This window comes from Leguminivora glycinivorella, chromosome 10 (genome assembly GCF_023078275.1).
Source record: "Leguminivora glycinivorella isolate SPB_JAAS2020 chromosome 10, LegGlyc_1.1, whole genome shotgun sequence".
Taxonomy (NCBI): Eukaryota; Metazoa; Arthropoda; class Insecta; order Lepidoptera; family Tortricidae; genus Leguminivora; species Leguminivora glycinivorella.
Genome location: NC_062980.1, coordinates 19,078,849 through 19,097,741, shown reverse-complemented (window position 1 = coordinate 19,097,741; position 18,893 = coordinate 19,078,849). Strand labels below are relative to the sequence as shown.

At 37.1% G+C, this 18,893-nt stretch overlaps 1 protein-coding gene across 1 annotated transcript in view; it reads left to right on the top strand.

Annotated features, from left to right (window-relative positions):
• LOC125230274 (BMP and activin membrane-bound inhibitor homolog) overlaps positions 1-17,885 on the top strand; it is a 97,530-nt gene extending 79,645 nt beyond the window's left edge. The window contains exons 4-5 of the mRNA XM_048135386.1: positions 16,262-16,433; positions 16,907-17,885. Of these exons, the coding sequence (XP_047991343.1) occupies positions 16,262-16,433; positions 16,907-17,066 (332 nt within the window). The 3' untranslated portion in view covers positions 17,067-17,885. The remainder of the gene's footprint in view (positions 1-16,261; positions 16,434-16,906) is intronic.
• The last annotated feature ends 1,008 nt before the right edge of the window (positions 17,886-18,893 follow it).

Here is an 18,893-nt window from a genome sequence, read left to right as displayed (position 1 = left end):
TAATATTTTGTTACTTTTCTTATTTTGAAGCTTGGTGAGTTCTTTTTGAACCGACTACCAGAGTTGAGAAGTGTCCTTCAAAAGGGCTTCTTTTTCTATGAATTTCATACAGAAATAAGTTATTTTGAAAAGACAGTTGCTGACCACATGAATAATATCAATAAATGAATATCAAGCGGCGCGCCTCTGCACACAAGGCACCATTGAAACCCGGCTTCCTATAATTACGCCTGCGTACACGCATGCTAGCATAATTGCCTTGCTCTATTCACTATACATTTTGTACTCGACTTTACTGTCTGGTATAACTTTAGAGGAAGTGGAGTTTTTGTTTCGTTCTCGTTTCGTTGTTTTAGTCTTGGAATGATTTAGTTTTAAATACACTGAGAGAAATTTGCATTGTGAATTTAACAAGTTCGACTTGTTGCGGTTTATCCGTTTGAATCAGCCAAACGTATGTTTAAAACAATATGTGTCAGGTTGTTTTTATAAAATCGACTTGTTGATTCAACTATATTGCCGATTCAAATGACAAGTAGCTTGTTGTTTGAACCAAAGAGCACGTAGGCGCTATTTTAACCAAAAAACTTGTTGAACGAACATGAAAATGGTTGTATTTTCTCTCAGTGTACTGTTTCAGTCTGTGCTGCCTTTGTTTGGTAGGCACTTAGTTGGTTAAGGCGATGTAACATAGTTGATATAATGTACGTCCTTGTTCTCGAAGTTCTCTCTGAAAAAAAGACTAATACTGACAAAAACTCTATTAACAAAATCTGTTGGAACAATGACCGGCATGGGCATAATCGTCTACATTATAGGTAAAATTTTGAGAGAAGATCAAAATACAGTTTTCTTCATTGATAAATCGACTTACATCTCACTGCATCGGAGGTCGAACTATGCTGGCCACGTGTAGCTATGCGCTCAGTCAGTATAATTAATATAAGCATATGCGGGGCGGTATCACAGAATTAGAGGGTGGATGTTTTAGTAATTTCATAGTCAGTTGGCCGCGTTATTGTTCAACAATGTACGGACATATGTCTAGGACAGAACATTGTAGCTGCATATGCAATTATACGTTATGGGTTAACTCTGGATATGTTCACTTTGTATTACTATATGGTGGACTGCTCTGGGGTCATTCAAAGATTTTTTTTTCTTATTCGTAAGCATCCATCATATCTTTAGGCTTAGCATAGCATAGGAGCGCCGTGATAGTATATTTTGCTCACAAGATAGAGTATACCCTGCCCTCTCTAATGAATACAGTTGGGAAACACGGATGACACACATTTTTCAAAGCTTTGCTAAGTTATATGTACAGTAAAAATAGCATTCTCGAAAAGAGGAGGCCTACGTTCATGTAGTAAATGGGTGATATGATGATGGACCGTGTGTTCGAATAATATTACTACTTAAAAGCAGATCAATTATAATGCTGGCAAATTATCTTGTGAAGGTAATTATTGATACCGAGGCAATAATAATTGATCCGTAATGACAGGATGATCGTGCCCAAGTCGTGTTTTTGCTCGATGTAATTATTATAATTGCGATATCGATGCCGAAATATGGGATAATTTGAGGGATCCTTGAAAGTTGAAAAGTGACTGAACTGACTGAGTTTCCGTTGTGAAACATAAATATCCGTATCTCGTTCCCTTCACGACGGAGCGAGACTCCTATTTCTGATAAAATTGTCCTAGAATCAAAAGCAACCTAACTAACCTATCCTACTTATTTATTAGCTTAATGGACTCATCAATATATTACTTACACGGTCAAAACAATTCCAAGCAATTTACATACCATTGCTGCGTTTGCTCCATCGCTAGCTGGTGCGTATTGAATAAACGCGGCAATGGTATGTAGATTGCTGGCAATTGTATTGCCCGTTTAATAGCACCGCCATTAAGATATATATAAATAGCAACACGGTAGCAACAGCAAAATGCACAGAACATAAAACAGTAGCGCTGATGCCCCTATAACAAGAATCGTTATCAACCAGCAGTGTCAAGCATCCCTGTCGATAATGCACTACTGGCATTTGAATATCGACCTCATTGGCAACAGACTAAGCATCTAACTGTAACAATAAGCTTGAAACTTCTGAGAAATTGCATTCTATTAATTTAAAACTAAGCGAAAAGTCCTATCTTAGCAGCGTTCTACTTGGAACTGGCCTAGCCGAAGTGATCGTTGACGACAAGGCGATTGAAACGCAGTCTTGTTCTATCACGCCAATACAGAAGAGCGAGCTAGCCACAATACGCTTACGAAGCGTAGAGAGCGGCACTTTTCGCTTTTGCCCTAATCTACAATACGCTTTAGCTCCCGAAGCGTAAGCGATTGTGACGATAGCTACCTACCCAGGCCCCGTAGCCGAATGGTATTTCTAAACGCCGCAGAAATGTAGTCTGGCTCTGTCGCGTCGTACGCAAGAGCGATAGAGATATAACCACGAAAGAGATATTATCGTGAGCGTTTCGTGAGCGTTTGAGTTCATTCGGCTACTCACACAGATGTGCTGATATCGACTGAAATTACAATCTAAAGTTTAAAACACAAGGTTTATTTTGAATTGGTTAGAGAGGTATTTAAGATCGATCGGATAAATGTAGACAATTGCATTCTTTATGGTAATTGATACGTTCATTGTTCGATACGAATGGTAATTAAAGATGTTCTTTGGGCCACTTTCTATATGATGTTCTACTTTATAAGTGCTCGATCTCAAGTTAGATTTTAACTGTGACTAAATAATTTGCGTCATATAATGTAGGTATTTGTTTTGCAAACGATTGCGCAATGAGAATAAGTGTAATGAAATTGGCGATAACACAAGTTAATAATTATATTTAAGTAGGTAGGTAGTACAATACAATACAATACAATACTCTTTATTGCACACCTTGATAAAATACAACAATACAAAACAAGGAAGCAACACGAACAAAGGTAAACAACAGGCGGTCTTATCGCTAAAGAGCGATTTCTTCCAGACAACCTTAATGTAGCGGAAATTGATAAATTTACATAATGTCAGTACATTTGGCAGAGAATTTTTCCAAATTATACGTGAGATCTAATTTTGCTACAAATAAGATTTTGAAATAAGGAGAGTCCCACGCCCCGCTAAAGAATACAGCACGGGACGGGAAGCATGGTCGCGCGATAGACGATAAAATAGTGCGATAGGGACGGCCTGCTATTTTATCACTTATCGTGCGACCATAATTTAACTTAGATATAGTTTGCATGTACCTAACGAAACTCAGATACAAAATTGTAATTGGTTCCCCGCGATACAGGTGTAACCTAGTGCGGGGGCCTCTGGTAACTAAAGATTGTAAAACTTTTAGAAAATAAACTATTCTATTCTATATTCTATTCTATAATTGCCTGCCAGGTGTACATATGGATAATACAACTAGCAACGCCATCTTTTCAACAAACTGTATACTTTTTTAAAGACCCCCAAACTGGAGACGGCTTCGAAAAATCTCGAAAACCTCAGTCCATTAATATTTCCCCTCTGCATAGCATTTGCAAATGCTAGAATCCAGTCAGTATCCTACCTTTACTTAGTATTCTTATGACTGAACTTAATAATTATGTTTATGTAATACTAGCTTTTGCCCGCGGCTCCGCTCGCGTTAAATTCTAAAATAGCGCTATGCTCCATACAAAATTCCACTCCCCATTTTAAGGAAGTGGGGGGTTAGAAAAAGACAAAAAGTAGCCTATGTCACTCTCCGTCCTTTCAACTATCTCCACTTAAAAATCACGTCAATTCGTTGTTTCATTTTGCCGTGAAAGACGGACAAAAAACAGACACCCACTTTCCCATTTACTATATTATGGGCCAGTTGCATCAACCACATTTGACAGACACATCATCGTCACGCAGCAGACGACTATGGAACTTGCCATACAATAAATTTAACGAACGCTTTAACGGTGACATAGTACAATCAATGGATCTACTTCAGCCTACCACATAGTACAATCAACTCTACTTCAGCCTAAAGCATCTTATCACTAATGAAGTCATAACATTCATAACAACAGTAGCTCATCAGACCATATTAGATCCACATCAATTATATATCCATATCAGATCAATCCGGTCTGTGGTGTCACAGTATAAGGAATATTCAGTAGTTAATCTCCGGCAGGTAGATGCGGGCGGTCTCTACTGCGCAAGGTCACGCAGGGTTGAACAAAATTACTATAAAGTTAATCAATCAACTTCGTACAAAGTAAGTTGTTGTTATCTAATAGGTACTATTAGGTAACTGTAAGTATTATTTATTTATTTATTTATTTAACCTTTATTGCACAACATAAAGTACAAATGGCGAACTTAATGCCTTAAGGCATTCTCTACCAGTCAACCATTGGACCAAACAGAAACTTACAATTGGTGCGGAAAATAAAACAGAAATTTAAATAGATATAAGTCACTATCTAAATACTATATGCATCATCAATATACATACATAAATAAGTACAATCATATACATACATAAACTAACTAAAATATATAATATACATATATATACATATATATAGTACCCATTTAACCATTACTGTCTAACAACGTTGGTGTACCTGCGAGAAGTGTTTACGTAATTGACGTTTGAAGGAAAACTTGCTCTGTGCTTGTCGTATTGCGAGAGGGAGATCGTTCCAAAGACGAATTGCCTGCATAGCGAAGGAGTTGGACATGAACCCGGTGCGATAGAGGGGGATAGCGAGCTTAAGGCTCCGAGACTTACGAAGATCGCAATCGGGACGAGGAGTTATAAATTGAAATTTAGATCGAAGGTAATCTGGTGCAGCTGGATCAAACAGGATAGTATAGAGCATGCAAAGTATTCTAGACGACCTACGCTCGCGGATCGGGAGCCAGTTTAGTTTTCGGCGGAAGATGGAAATATGGTCGTACTTTCTGAGCCCGTAGATGAATCGGATGCAGTTATTAAGCAAACGATCCAATTTATTTAGTAATTCCTGCGTAATGTTTGAATAACATACGTCACCATAATCTATTACAGGCAATACTAACGCCTGAATAAGGAGCATTTTCGTGCTAACCGGCAAAAAGTGTTTAAGCCTGTAAAAAGACCGCAGCATATTCGTTACCCGGCGACAAACATCCGAGACTTGCGGAGCCCAAGACAGACCACTATCCATTAATAGACCCAAGTTTCTCACTTCCGGCGCGTAAGGAACCACACTGCCCGCGTAAAGGATCGGAGCCAACTGATCGACATTTACTAAAGAAAGCAAGCGAGGACTTCCGAATATGATGGCTTGACATTTGTCCGGATTAACATTGATGCCGAAATTACGAGACCAGGTAGAGATATTGGCCAAATCATTATTAATTTTCGTCACTGCTTGTTTTAAACGAGTTAAATCAGTTTGCGTATATATTTGTAGGTCGTCAGCGTATAAATGAAGAGAGCAGAGGATCCTAGAAGTGATTAGATTTATGAAGACAGAAAAAAGGAGAGGAGACAGAATGCCGCCCTGAGGAACGCCAGAAGTCAGTTCACGCCAATCGGAGATAGCATCATCCGCCCTGACCGCCTGATGACGATCCTGAAGATAGGAAGAAAACCACTCGGTCACTGTTGATGAGATGTTTAGGTGTCTTAATGTAGCAAGTAACAAGTCATGATTAACTGCATTGAAAGCATTGGAAAAGTCGATCAAGACTAGCACTGTTAACTGAGATGTCTCCATGCCTGATCTAACATCCTCAACAACTTTCAGCAATGCGGTAGTCGTGCTGTGACCGGAGCGAAAACCTGACTGATAAGGAGATAGGAGCTGGTTGTTGAAGATGTGAGCAGACAATTTCTTATGGACAATGGCTTCTAAAACTTTGGACAAGAAAGGTAGTATAGAGATAGGCCGAAAGTCTTTCATTTCACTAGGATTAGCCTTCTTAGGTAATGGAATTACGTACGCTTTCCGCCACAAAGAAGGAAAAGTGCCAGTAGACATCGATAGATTGACAATATAAGTGAGAGCAGGTAGAATACTTTCAGAAATATGAACAATCATTAGTCGGCTTATATCGTCAAGACCAGTAGCATTCGATCTAATAGATGAAATAACGTTACTTATCTCATCAGCAGTGACAGGGGTGAAAGTAAATTGAGTTATGGAATTAAGAGGCAGGGCATTTATTTCTGAAACACTTCGATCTATTGTAAAGGGATCTAAATTGGAAGATTTAGCAAAATGCGAATTTATATCATTAATAGAGAAAGAAGAAAAAGAAGAGGAATTAGTCTGGTTTACAGGCTTTCCAATGCCTAGAGTTTTCAAAAATTTCCAGGTATTTGCTGTGGAGGAAGAAGCAATATTGTCGTGAACATATTTGCGCTTTGCTGATCTCACCATCTGATTGCACTTGTTCCTAGCCTTTTTGAAAGTCACCCAGTTCTCTTCACAACGTTCGCGTTTGAACTTACGGAACGCACGATCCCGCCTTGTCATTGCCATCCGTACAGCCTCTGTAATCCACGGAACAGGTGGACGCTTCAGCTTGACACTACGATGAGGTGCGTGCAAATCATACAAATTTAAAACTAGCTTGCTGAACGAAACAGTCGCATCGTTTACTGAGGAAGCAGTTAAAACGGTAGACCAGTCGAGAGCTCCCGCGTCACGTCTTAATGCATCGATATTTAATTTCGCAAAGCTACGGAGTTTTACTGTCTTAGGTTTCAGTTTGGGAGGCCTAACACGATAGCTGACGAAAATTAGATCGTGGTGTGAGAAACCGGGTGCCGGGCACTGACCAACCTGATCCACATGATCCACAGAAGCAGTAAGAATGAGATCTAGCCAAGTATCGGTTGTGTCAGTATTATGATGCGTAGATTGGAGTGGAAGAATTGTCATATCGGCAGACTCTGCGGCTACCCTCAACTTACGCGATCTAGAATTGCTTTTCAAAAGGTCGGTATTAAAGTCGCCCATAATTAAAATATGTTCATACTCAGTGCTGACTGTGTGAAGTAGTGTCTCGAAGTCTGAAAAATAGTCTAAAGTAGGAGGACAGTACACAACACCAAGGACGGCATTCGCTCCTTGCATGGCAACAAGTGTTCCAAAGAATTAGAGAATTGTGTAGGGGACGAGGAGAGAATTCTATAGGACAGTTCGCTACGCAAGTAGATGGCAACACCTCCCCCGCCTTTGCCCACTCGATCGTTTCGCAGTAACACGTAGCCGGGTAGACAGTACAGAGTAGAAGCTAAACTAGGCTTGAGCCAAGATTCAGATATTAAAATTACATGCACCTTTGAACCAGAGAAAGTTTCTAGTAGGTCTTGGTAATGACAAGGAATGCTTTGGGCATTAAGGTGACAGACATTCAAGTGTTTATGAGCATTTTGGAAAGTGCGTGTTACGAAGTCACCAAGGGTGTCAGGCGTGGATATTGAGCAATCAAGAGAGTGAAAAGAAGAAGACAAATCACAGGCTGAATGGTATGTTTCGTCATCTGACATAACAGTTTATAGAAATAGGTACACAAAAATATACTATATAGCTATAAATAAATATATATAAACATTAACTAATATAATAAAGCATGCAAATTACGCAATGAAGCACGCAAAACTTATTTCGGTTTGACCCGCCAGTTGACCGTTTACACAATGAATAATTCAAGTATGTAACAATAAAAACTAAGATACATGACACAGGAAATAAACGTAGACATATATAATCTAAGAGTAGGCATAGAAAGAACAAAAAAAAAATGATAAAAAAACAAGAAATTAAAATTAACAGAGATCGCACTATGCAGTAACAGAACGCAATGAATGACAGACAGCTACAGCTGTCAATGTCAGTTTTGATTTGCGATCTTAGTAGTTGGTGTTTGCGATTGCGCATTTATGTATTAGTATAACAATACCACACCAGTCAATATTGAATACACAATATTATTCATATATTAGTCTCATAAGCGCAATACTAGATTGTGTAACGATCCCGAGCAAAATGAGATATTCACGGGGACGGCTTTTCACATCACGTATGTGGTAATTTATATGTTATACTTAGATATTATTTAAAACAAAAACGCACTTTCTACTACGTACCATTCAAGTAGGTACGTGTTTTTTTCTTAAATACTGACGAAATAGTATTTACATAAAATGTCTGAATATATGGTTCCACAATATTTAAGTAGGTACCAAACTTTCGAGATAAGATAGATCGCATCATCTACCTAAATAAAAAACAAGTATTTGGTTGCAAAGTAATTAATGTCGTTACGGGTAAATCCTTATTGATTTTAATGCATCACTATATCTCACTTTTACCTAACGCTGCAAAAATATAAGTATAAAAACCACTTACTTTTCTGGAAGTCTAGGAATTGTGAAGAATGTTATATCCGGATTTTTAGAACTGTTCTCCATACATCAATAAACACTACTAGCCTAGGAACCATCCGGTCTTGCTACTACTGGGAAAATAACTTAATTCTATAACAGTACTTTTTATGTCACCAAAAATTAAGTTTGGTAATTTGAAATAGTTTTTTTAGTTAAGCCACCAAAATTTGTGACAAAAAACGTATAATAGAATAAAAAAAAATTATTTTAATTCACTAAAAATCAGGCGAAAATGGAATCAGGACTTTTGTTTTAAATTCGTCTACTTTAATTTATGACCTTTATAACACATTAAGAAACCACCTATTTTTGTGAATGATACTTCGTAGTAGCAAAAAGCGGACTAATTAAATCAGTTATGACACAAGCAATAAAAGGACAAGTGAAGTTATGGTTGTTTTGTATATACATTATGTGTTGAAACACTATGAAAACTGAAACCACCCCAAAAACAAGACGGATGTTCAATATTTTACTAGCTCGGAATAACATTCACGGCAAAAATTACATAAGCAAAAAAATTGGAACAGACTTTTCGTTAGGATCATAATAAAGAAGAATAAAAATTAATCCACCTTTAAATGCTCGCCAAGAAGCGCTAAAACCACATACGTACGTACTGAAATAAGTATTTTCATATTCTTCAACTCTCTACCATTGACGATGTAATTTCCTGCATTATTTCAAAAGTGACTCATGTGTTCAACCGCATTTTCATTACATCATGGTATAATAATATATTTCGTCGCCACTACTATCGCTTAAATAGCTCAGGTTGTACTAGCGTAACGTAAGATGACGGACGGTCCTGATGTCGTGGGTTCGATCCCCGGCAGTCGAAATGAACTTTTTTTGTTGTATATAACATTTTATTTAATGCTGTGAGTAATTTAGGTACAGTCAAAATATTTAATTCCCTAGCCATTTTAAAATGTTATTAGACACATGTAATGCAATAAGGTCGAAAACTGTATTTCAGTATTAGTATTGATTGAAGGTAACCTAAGGTTCAACATCGTTCCTCCCCGCAACCGCAATACTCTGTCTTAGCTAACCATCGCTAGACGTTATGCCCTTGTAATAAGGATTACAAATGTACAGTGACAAATGTAGTATATATTATTAAGCTAGATTGAGTTGTTAGGCCAAAAAGTGTGTCCACATGAGAGGGTAAAGTTGGGGCTGGTGTCCCTCTCGCACTTATTGCCACTGTCAAAATTATTTGAATGACGTCATCACTGTCATTATTTGGGGATACCAGTCAATATTCAAAGTTACTACCAAATCTACTAATACCGAATTAAAGGTTTTTTAATTGCGCAAATCTTTGGTTTTATGGCTTCATAATAATGACTTACCAATTCGCTACAAGGTATTAATATCCTTGCCTCGATATAATACAAAAATCATTTAAGAAGTTTATTAAGTTAGTTACCATACAGGTAAAAACACTACTACTATAGTAATCTCTTTAACACTGGTCACACGTGCGAGAGGGACACCAGCCCCAACTTTGACCCTCTCATGTGGATACACTTTTACTATCCTAATAAGAACGTTTTTCTGCACCGGTGATAAAGTTCAATTTATTATGGCAAAAAAAGTGTGAGCTCAGTCCCTATTGAAAGTCCATGGTATGACTCAATGAAAAATTGGCTAAATAGTAATCGGAAAACAAGCAAAAAGGGTAGAATATATTTCTATAAGTTATTTCGTTGGATTACATTACAAAATGAATGTATAATACATTATAATACTCGTTGTAATTGTATAGATTTAAATAAATAATTTTATAAGTTCAAATTAATGACCGTCAAGGAACAAAAACTAATTGAGTCGCTATTAGACCGTTTTCACATTATCCGATCCGATAACGGATGTCGGAAGGATATCAATAGATGAATGAATCCAAGATTCCGCCTGTAATGTATTGGATATCGGTCCGACATCCGATATCGGATCGGATAATGCGAAAACGCACTTAGGTCTACATTTTACACTTTTGAAAACCAAGATTAATTAGAGTCAGTTGTATGGTCGGTATGTAGTGTAAATAAAAAGTCGAAAAGTTGTAGGTTCTTTCTATACTTTTTGCTATGTATTTTATATTTCAATAGGCAGGCTTCTGTACCCATATTACAGTACTTTCAATATGTGCTATCCTATAATTAAATTCGGACACTGGCGTAGACACTTCTAATATTATTTGAATATCATTACCAACATTAAATCTCCTTTTGAAAATAAATTTTAAAGAATATCCCACTATCAGATCAGAGCCACTGGTATTTAATTTAAAACAAATGCCTATAATAAATAAATCCGATTAACCTTTGGGTTGTCTGCTGTCGAATTTAATTATTTTCATAGAAAATATTTTAATTTGTATCCTTCCAGCTCGAGATTCTTGGAAGCCCTGTAAATTTTTCTTTGTGACAACAAGATATGACATGTTAGGAAATTTACACATACATACATTACATACATTTATTGTAATAAACGTAGTACAAGTGACCAAGATAAAGATGATACAGTAGGGTATTTTTAAAGTTTATGTAATGAAGAAGTAAAATTGCGGCCTTTTTTAGGTATTTCTATTTATGGAATAAATTGGAAATATCTAATACCTACATACTTATTATATATTGGTAGCCGCTCCATTCGTTCAATATTCGTTCGCAATTCATTTTGACATTTAAGTCATTTGAGCATATTATGACAAAAGGTATTTTGATAAAGAGTTTTTAGTGTGTCGCAGTTCCATTTGCAATTTTGATACTTAGGTCTTTTTATACACTAAGTTGGTTATGGCATGAACGATTTTTTTCCTAAGCAGATAAGAAGTTTTTAACGTTATTAGCATCAACAAGAATGTTAAAAATGCAATTTAGACCCAGATTTTTAAAACATTTTGGTTATGAATTGTGCGTCCTTGTATTTAATGTCATTGCAGTAGCTTGTACTTATCAACTTATAATATAAATAAAACATTAAAAAAATGAATTAAAAAAGCTGTAATATCTACGACCTACGTATGCGACGACTGAGATTTGAACCCGTGACCTGTGGCTTGTAAGTCTAACGATAATCGCCGGGGCTATACCTGGCCGTGACATATGGGTCGAAATTAGACTTTGCATAGCTTTCGCGTGTTTGTAACAAGCGTTGCTTCAACGATTCTGAAGAATGGAAGAATACATTTCACAAGATGACGGAGATCTGTCAAATAGTAGAAGAGAAAAACGTGAGATAGATGTATGTACTGACAAGTATATACTCTTTTCGACGACTGTCAAATCACATGCCTAAAATAAATATGTATTTTTTTAAATTACTTTGGACTTTATTTTCGGTGGGAAACGTCTGTTTTTAATCTACCTAAAATATTACTTATGTAGAAATAGGCATATAATGAGGAGGAACACTCAAAGGATACGACAGATGGCGCCACCCTATTAGTCCGTGAGACGTGAGAGCGAGAAGCTGATAATTATGTTTTTTTCTCTCTCTCTCACATTTGAATGACAGTGACATGCCTAGACTCTTGCATAGGCGCCGCCTGGCGGGGTAAAATGTCAGTGTGCCTCCTCATTTACGTTAATGTGTAATAGAAGAACAGAATAAAAAAGCATGCGACACGGCTCATCACCTACTCTCGGCCCAGCTCCACTGGCGTGGTGGTTTGCCATATGGATTCCTAAATGTAAGACACTAAGGTCCAAACCAAACCACGCAAAAAATGTAAATATATTATTAAATTAAAGTATTAAATAAAGGCCAAACTTATTGGGTGGATTATCATGCTGTTAATATTGTTAAATAGGGACAGTAAAAGTCAACCTCGTACTATTATCTGTTCCTAATTTGCCCGGTCAAATATTTAGATTTTTTTATTTCCATATAAATATATTGGTGGTTTTTATATGCTAAATATCTGAAATATTATGTGCTATTCATTTCTGCTTAAAAATATCTGTTGTTATATTTGCTCTAGAGCACGTTAGAAAAAATTCAAAAAAACTATATCATTAAAAAAAGTCTTATTTCCCGTCATATATTTAGGTGGCTTCGGGTTGTAAACCTTAAAACTGATTTTTTTTTACATGTGTCCACCATTAAATTACTGTGAGGTATTTTGCTGAAAGAAAACGCTTATTTTTTGGGCGTAGTTTTTTTTAATATCTTCCATTACAAACTATTGGTGGATTCGAAAATATAGGTTTTTTAAATTGCGATTAAACGCTGTATATGAAAAAAAACTACTGTTGTAGAATTATTTTCAAAAATATCGCACCGTTCTTAGGCTATACAGTAACGAAATGACCTCGGCACTGACGTCATTTTCACACACACATCAAAACAGCGCGCAAACGCGACCCCGACTGTCCAGCCCAATAATTACCAGTTTCGCATGTTTTCGCTGCATGCGAGGGGAGGGAGGGGGACATACCGCGCGGCGTGAAGTTTGTAAGAAGAGTTATTACTGGTTTATACTGTGGTGGTGTACTACGTTCCAGTTGTAACTTCCCGCTTTGGACCTGGTTTTGTATAAAAAGGTGGCGAAAGTGTGGTTTTTCTACAAATCGATACTTGTTTAGTGTTAAAGTAATACTATTCGTTGTGTTATATGAGGAAGTTATGATGTGAGTAAAAATCGATTTCTGGAAGACTTCGATAAAAGACGGGGTAGCCAGCTTAATTATATCTATAGAAAAAATATAGACAGAAGATTTTAAGCAGGTTCTAAGTAACCTTATGTCATCCTATACACTCTTATGAACCATACCATATACTGAACGAGACAGATATAGCTACTCAACTCGATCTGCAATCCAAAAATTATACAGAGTGTAACAACCACAACATTCGCCGGACATTCAGCCGGACCGCGCGAATCGGTCGAATCTCCATACAAAGATAAAAAAATTTTTGCGAAAAAAAATTTTTATCCTACTTTTTCCTGATGAGAATACGATACTGAATACGCCCTTAAACGGATCACCACCACTTTTGTTACACCCTGTATGAATGTTGTGGTGCCATGATGACGTCACATGTCCGTCATCTAGGGGTTTACTTAGTTATAATCTATGTTCTTTAGTGTGACGTCCATACTTCCATATTAATATTATAAATGGGAAAGTGTGTGTGTCTGTTTGTTTGTCCGTCTTTCACGGCAAAACGGAGCGACGATTTGACGTGATTTTTTATGTGGAGATAGTTGGATGGAGTGACATAGGTTACTGTTTGTCTCTTTCTAACCCCTAGATCCCCTAGTCCCTTTCTAACTTACCTAAAATGGGGGGTGGACGTTTGTATAGAGCATCCCACAATAGGCTAGTTTCCTATACTTAAAATAAAATATTTTATGCAGTGCACGAAATAAAGCACCACGAAATTAGAAGAAATATATGGACAGTATTAGTTATGTTTAAACATAATTTCTATTTAATAAGTCAAAGAGAAATATATAAAGTAAATGAATTGACCGTGACGTCACTCCTCAGTATTTCATAGTAATTCCATATTAGCAAATCGTTTTGACAGTTCTTAAAAAGAAGCTGATTTGACTAGTAGGAAACTAGCCTATTTTCGCGAATTTTACGCAAGCGAAGTTGCGCTAGTAGAAAATAATAGTAATTTAACGCAAGCGAATGTATAGTGCTTTTCTCAAACATACAATGAAATAAAAAAAAATGCTCTAAAGTATTTTATAAAAAAAAAGTTACGGGCCTAGGCCTAAAGTTGTTGCGCCCAAAAAGCGATACTTCCCAGCCCATTTAGTAGAAAATAAACGTATATTGTGTAGAACAATGCAATAAAATTCAAAACAAAAACACACTACAATGAAATTACGCTTATAAATACAACTAGAAAGGAATGCCAAATGGTCAAAGGGTTAGCATTTCGACCAATTGGCAACTGGAGCGATTATCGCACGTGCTCATTTGCGATTACAAAGCTGTTTGCAAACGCTTTGATCCCCTGTTCATTATCCCTTTTGTTCGTTATCGCTGAACAAGTGAACACGGACGCGTGCGCAAGTGCAATAATCGCTCTTTATGCAAGTGTTTGAACCGCACACATTACATACATACATACATACAATCACGCCTGTATCCCATAAAGGGGTAGGCAGAGCACATGAAACTACTAAAACTTCAGTGCCACTCTTGGCAAAAAAGGGGTTGAAAGAAAACGAAACTGTGGCATTGCAGTGACAGGTTGCCAGCCTCTCGCCTACGCCACAATTTAACCCAAATCCCATTGTCGCCTTCTACGACACCCACGGGAAGAAAGGGGGTGGTGAAATTCTTAACCCGTCACCACACAGGCAACACACCGCACACATTAGTATTGGAAATATGTACCTACCACATAATAATATCTAGGCGACCGAGCTTCGCTCGGTTCTATTTTATTATGTCACGTCTTTAGATTTAAAAACTCTTATAAAAAAAAAATCTGGCCGAGATTCAAAACCCTGACACCTGGGTGAATCAACTTTTCTTTGCCAGCAAAATTACGCATACTTCGACTACATGTGGTCAGAAAATTTAATTTGTATTTAGTGTAATTAGTTTATACTTATTATATTAAAAACAGATATACAAGCTATGCAATACATCATGTTTTTATAGGATTTGCTATTTTATTACTTTATTTCGAGCAGTGACCCAGTGGACATAGCTGTCCCTCACTTTTGTATGAAAAAAGTGTCTCTTCCACTGGGTCACATGTAGATTTAATTGTAAATGTTTTTTTTTTTAATTATTCCCTTAATGTAAAATAAAAATAAGGATCTTTATTCACGATGGCCTGGTTAAAACTCACAAAAGTAGAGCTAATAATAAGTATGGGCAATTCTTGCAAAAAGCAAGAAAAAGTTGATTCACCCACCTGCGATCTGTCTGCGAACATTAGACCGACCTCGTACGACTGAGCTACGCGGAGCCGACGCGCGGTGGCGAAACAACGGCCATATTTTACGTTTACTAACGCGAAAGAAAAACGCCTGAAAACTCGAAAATTCGCGTTTTCCGGGATCTAAGGCTACGCTAGATCGATTTTTCACCCCCGAAAACCCCCACATAACAAATTTCAGCGAAATCGTTAGAGCAGTTTCCGAGATCGTCGGTATATATATATTCTTCATCACCATAAAGTGTAGACATCTTACGTTTAGAAATCATGGGTTGTTAATTACTTAATTTATGTTTATACCTTACAAATGCGTGATTACTAATTAAGGCTCTTACAAACGATTAATTGCTATTTACGGCTTAGCGCGCTTGTAAAGAACGCTAATAGGTAAAAGTCATTTTCCCTTTAAAGGTCCCGGTTTTGAATTGTTGGTTTTAAATCTGTCGCCCTATTTGAAAAGGGGTACAAGTCTTCACATAACATTTTCACTAAAGCCATAGAAATGGGAATACATATACATACAACTAAAGGTGGGTGAAAATTGAAGGATTATTCATGAGGGATAAGATGAAATATGTTGCATATAACGATGCACTACAGCGGCTTTCTATCTTATTCCACATAAGAGAAACCCTTTTCAGTCTTTCCCCACTTTACCTTACCTATATGTAATGTACTCACTATCCATGGAAACTTTTAATGACACATGATTTTAAGTGTTCTTAAGATTCAAGTAGGAGGGGGCGGTTGGGTAGTCTAATAAGCCTTGAGCCGCGTAAGCTAGACCCGAGTTCCATTCCAGTAGCGGCGGAATTAGCCGCTATTTCTTTAGTATAGATATCTCCTTCAGTTTGTTTCTAAGATTATCATCTAACCAAATATCTCTCTTATTCCAGAAGGCAACACAATAGCCAGCGACTGTGGCGCCAGCTACAACAGCGAAGTGTGGTTCAAAGCTGCCACTATAGCGGTACCAGTGTGTGGAGCCATCATCTTGTTCCTGCTAGTGGCAGTCGCTGTAAGGCTACTCAAGGCTGATGCCCTACTACATGCAGATAGGAAGCTCAGGTAACTATAAATGTAATTTAGAAGTCAACATAATAGCCAGTTCCGATAACGATGGTTTCATTCAAGCTGGTGCCATAGCGGTATCATTACGCGGTGCCATGATATTATATACCTTTCAACTAAGGACGTCTTACTGCATACAGACAGGAAATTAAGGCATCTACAATTAATTACAGACCCGTCAAGGACGCAAATACAGGTTTTAATTAAAAACGCACTAGATTAGACGGAAGCGCCCTGATGCGCACGCTACCCTATAATATCACGCAGGGTTGTGCGTGGCTTTGTTCATTCATATATTTACTTTGTTAAAAATTACTTATCTTTGTTATGAAAATTCATACCAGTGAATCCATGCTTGGGCATCCTTTTAACAACTAAATATTGTTAGTTACCCTTCTAGTGCCTATAAAAACTCCCTTCTTATGTGTGATTCTAACCTGTGAACTAACGTTACTTTTCACCCTTTTCAGAGGCGGCTATTCATCCCCACTGGCGCAGCACTCTGACGACGTAAAGAAAGTGTGGGTGGGGAACTCCTCCCCCCTCCTCGTGGCGCCCGGCGGCTGCCTGGTGGCCGTGGAGCGCGCGCAGCTCGTCGACATGCCCCCCCTCTGTGATATACAGCGATAGATTCAACACTTAACTCGTACGCACTGAAAGGGTCGACTACAATTGGTGCCGTGACCAGGATTTGAGTGCAGGATTGTACGCGATTTGGATCTTTCTGCGGACATATTGGCTGGCTGTGCTGAATTAAGGGAACCACGTTCAACGTGTTGCACTTGTAAATTCGTACGTAAGTGTGAAAGGGAAGCAACACGTTGACCGTGGTTTTCGATGGTCTCTGACAACTGGGGTCATATGTATTTTCTTTTCACACTTTTGAGATTTGTTTTTATATCTTATTATAAAAATGGGTAGTTCGATAGGTTTACTAGCCTATCTGATTCTGTGGCAATTTTGTACTCAAATTGGTGAAATTGGGACAGTCGAACTATCATTTTAGTATCTATTGTAAAAACTTAATTGTTACAGCTTCAGAAGTGTGAAAGAAATTTACAAGGCTGTTTGTCAACTTGTCAATGTGTACTACAAATGTCAGCCATACTGTTCAAATTATTGGTAGATGTAAAATATAGATGGCGCTGTTTCGACGAGCCGCGGATCGCTAGTGCGTACGTCACCTTAGGGTGGATATTCTGAAAACTTGAAAAGTGTCAGTTTTATTGAATAAGAGGAGACCATCTCTGGGTCGCGCTGTTTTATTGGATTATGGTCTGAGTGGATGTGGAAACGTTTAGTCATCTTAAATTCTTTGTTGTTCTTTAATTAGCTATTGTAGATAACTGTTTCCACTGCTTTTTCTCGCCAATATAAGAGCAATACCTACTACGACATAAAATCTAACCAACAACTCGGTTTGGTCATCAGTGATAAAAGATTGGAAAAAACACCAACAACTCGGTTTGGTCATCAGTGATAAAAGATTGGAAAAAACACCCAGTAGTTACAACTGGTAACAACTTTATAGTAACTTGTGGAACTAACCTTATAATATAGGATATTGTGATATCTTTAGCAGACATTTCGACTTACGCAATTTAAAAAAACAACGATTTCCTATCCACAACAAATTGATCTCAAAAAATGTATACACTTGTCAATAACAGCGCGGCCTGACGTCATACCAAAACTGTGTATATATCTTGTATCGTTTATATATGCGCTTTGTGTTCCTTTAATATAGTGTATATGTACCCTTTTTAGGTTAATTTGAACCACACAGGCCTGTTATTCAACTATTCTTCGATATTTTAATTTTCTTACTTATATCTGTATTTTTTCTATTTCAAATCTTAGCTGTTGCCTTATTGTTTTAAACGCTGCCTATCAATGTATTATTTGCAAAAATATGATTATATTTTTTCTTTGTAGTGAATTTTGAAATATAATGTTGCAAATTTAAATATTTGTAGTACGCCTCGTGTGAACGAAGTGAAATTTTATTTTATCTTGATAATTTGGTCATCCAGTGCCCATATTACAAGCTTCGCTTAGTTTGAGGCTGGGTTGCTCTGTATACTATTTATATATTTTTTTTTAACGACTGGCCAGGTGGTTCCAATGTACTATCGACTGACTTTCCTTAAGAATTGTATAAAGCGCGAAGTATGTATCCGGTTACCGATAATAGACAATATCCATGTCCAATGCAATACAACTTCTGGTTTCATTTACGGAAACATTTAAATAAGGTAAATGGCCAATATTTGACACCCTATACTGTCTTTTATTTTGCTTTAAAATCCAGTTATACAATTTATGAATCAGATTTGTGCACTACATATTATTATTTGAAATATTTCCAATTATTTAAATATTTCCGTAGATACACAATTTTATTATGCAATTTATTTTACTACCTAGTTTTTACAACACATAGTCGCAGCAATATGC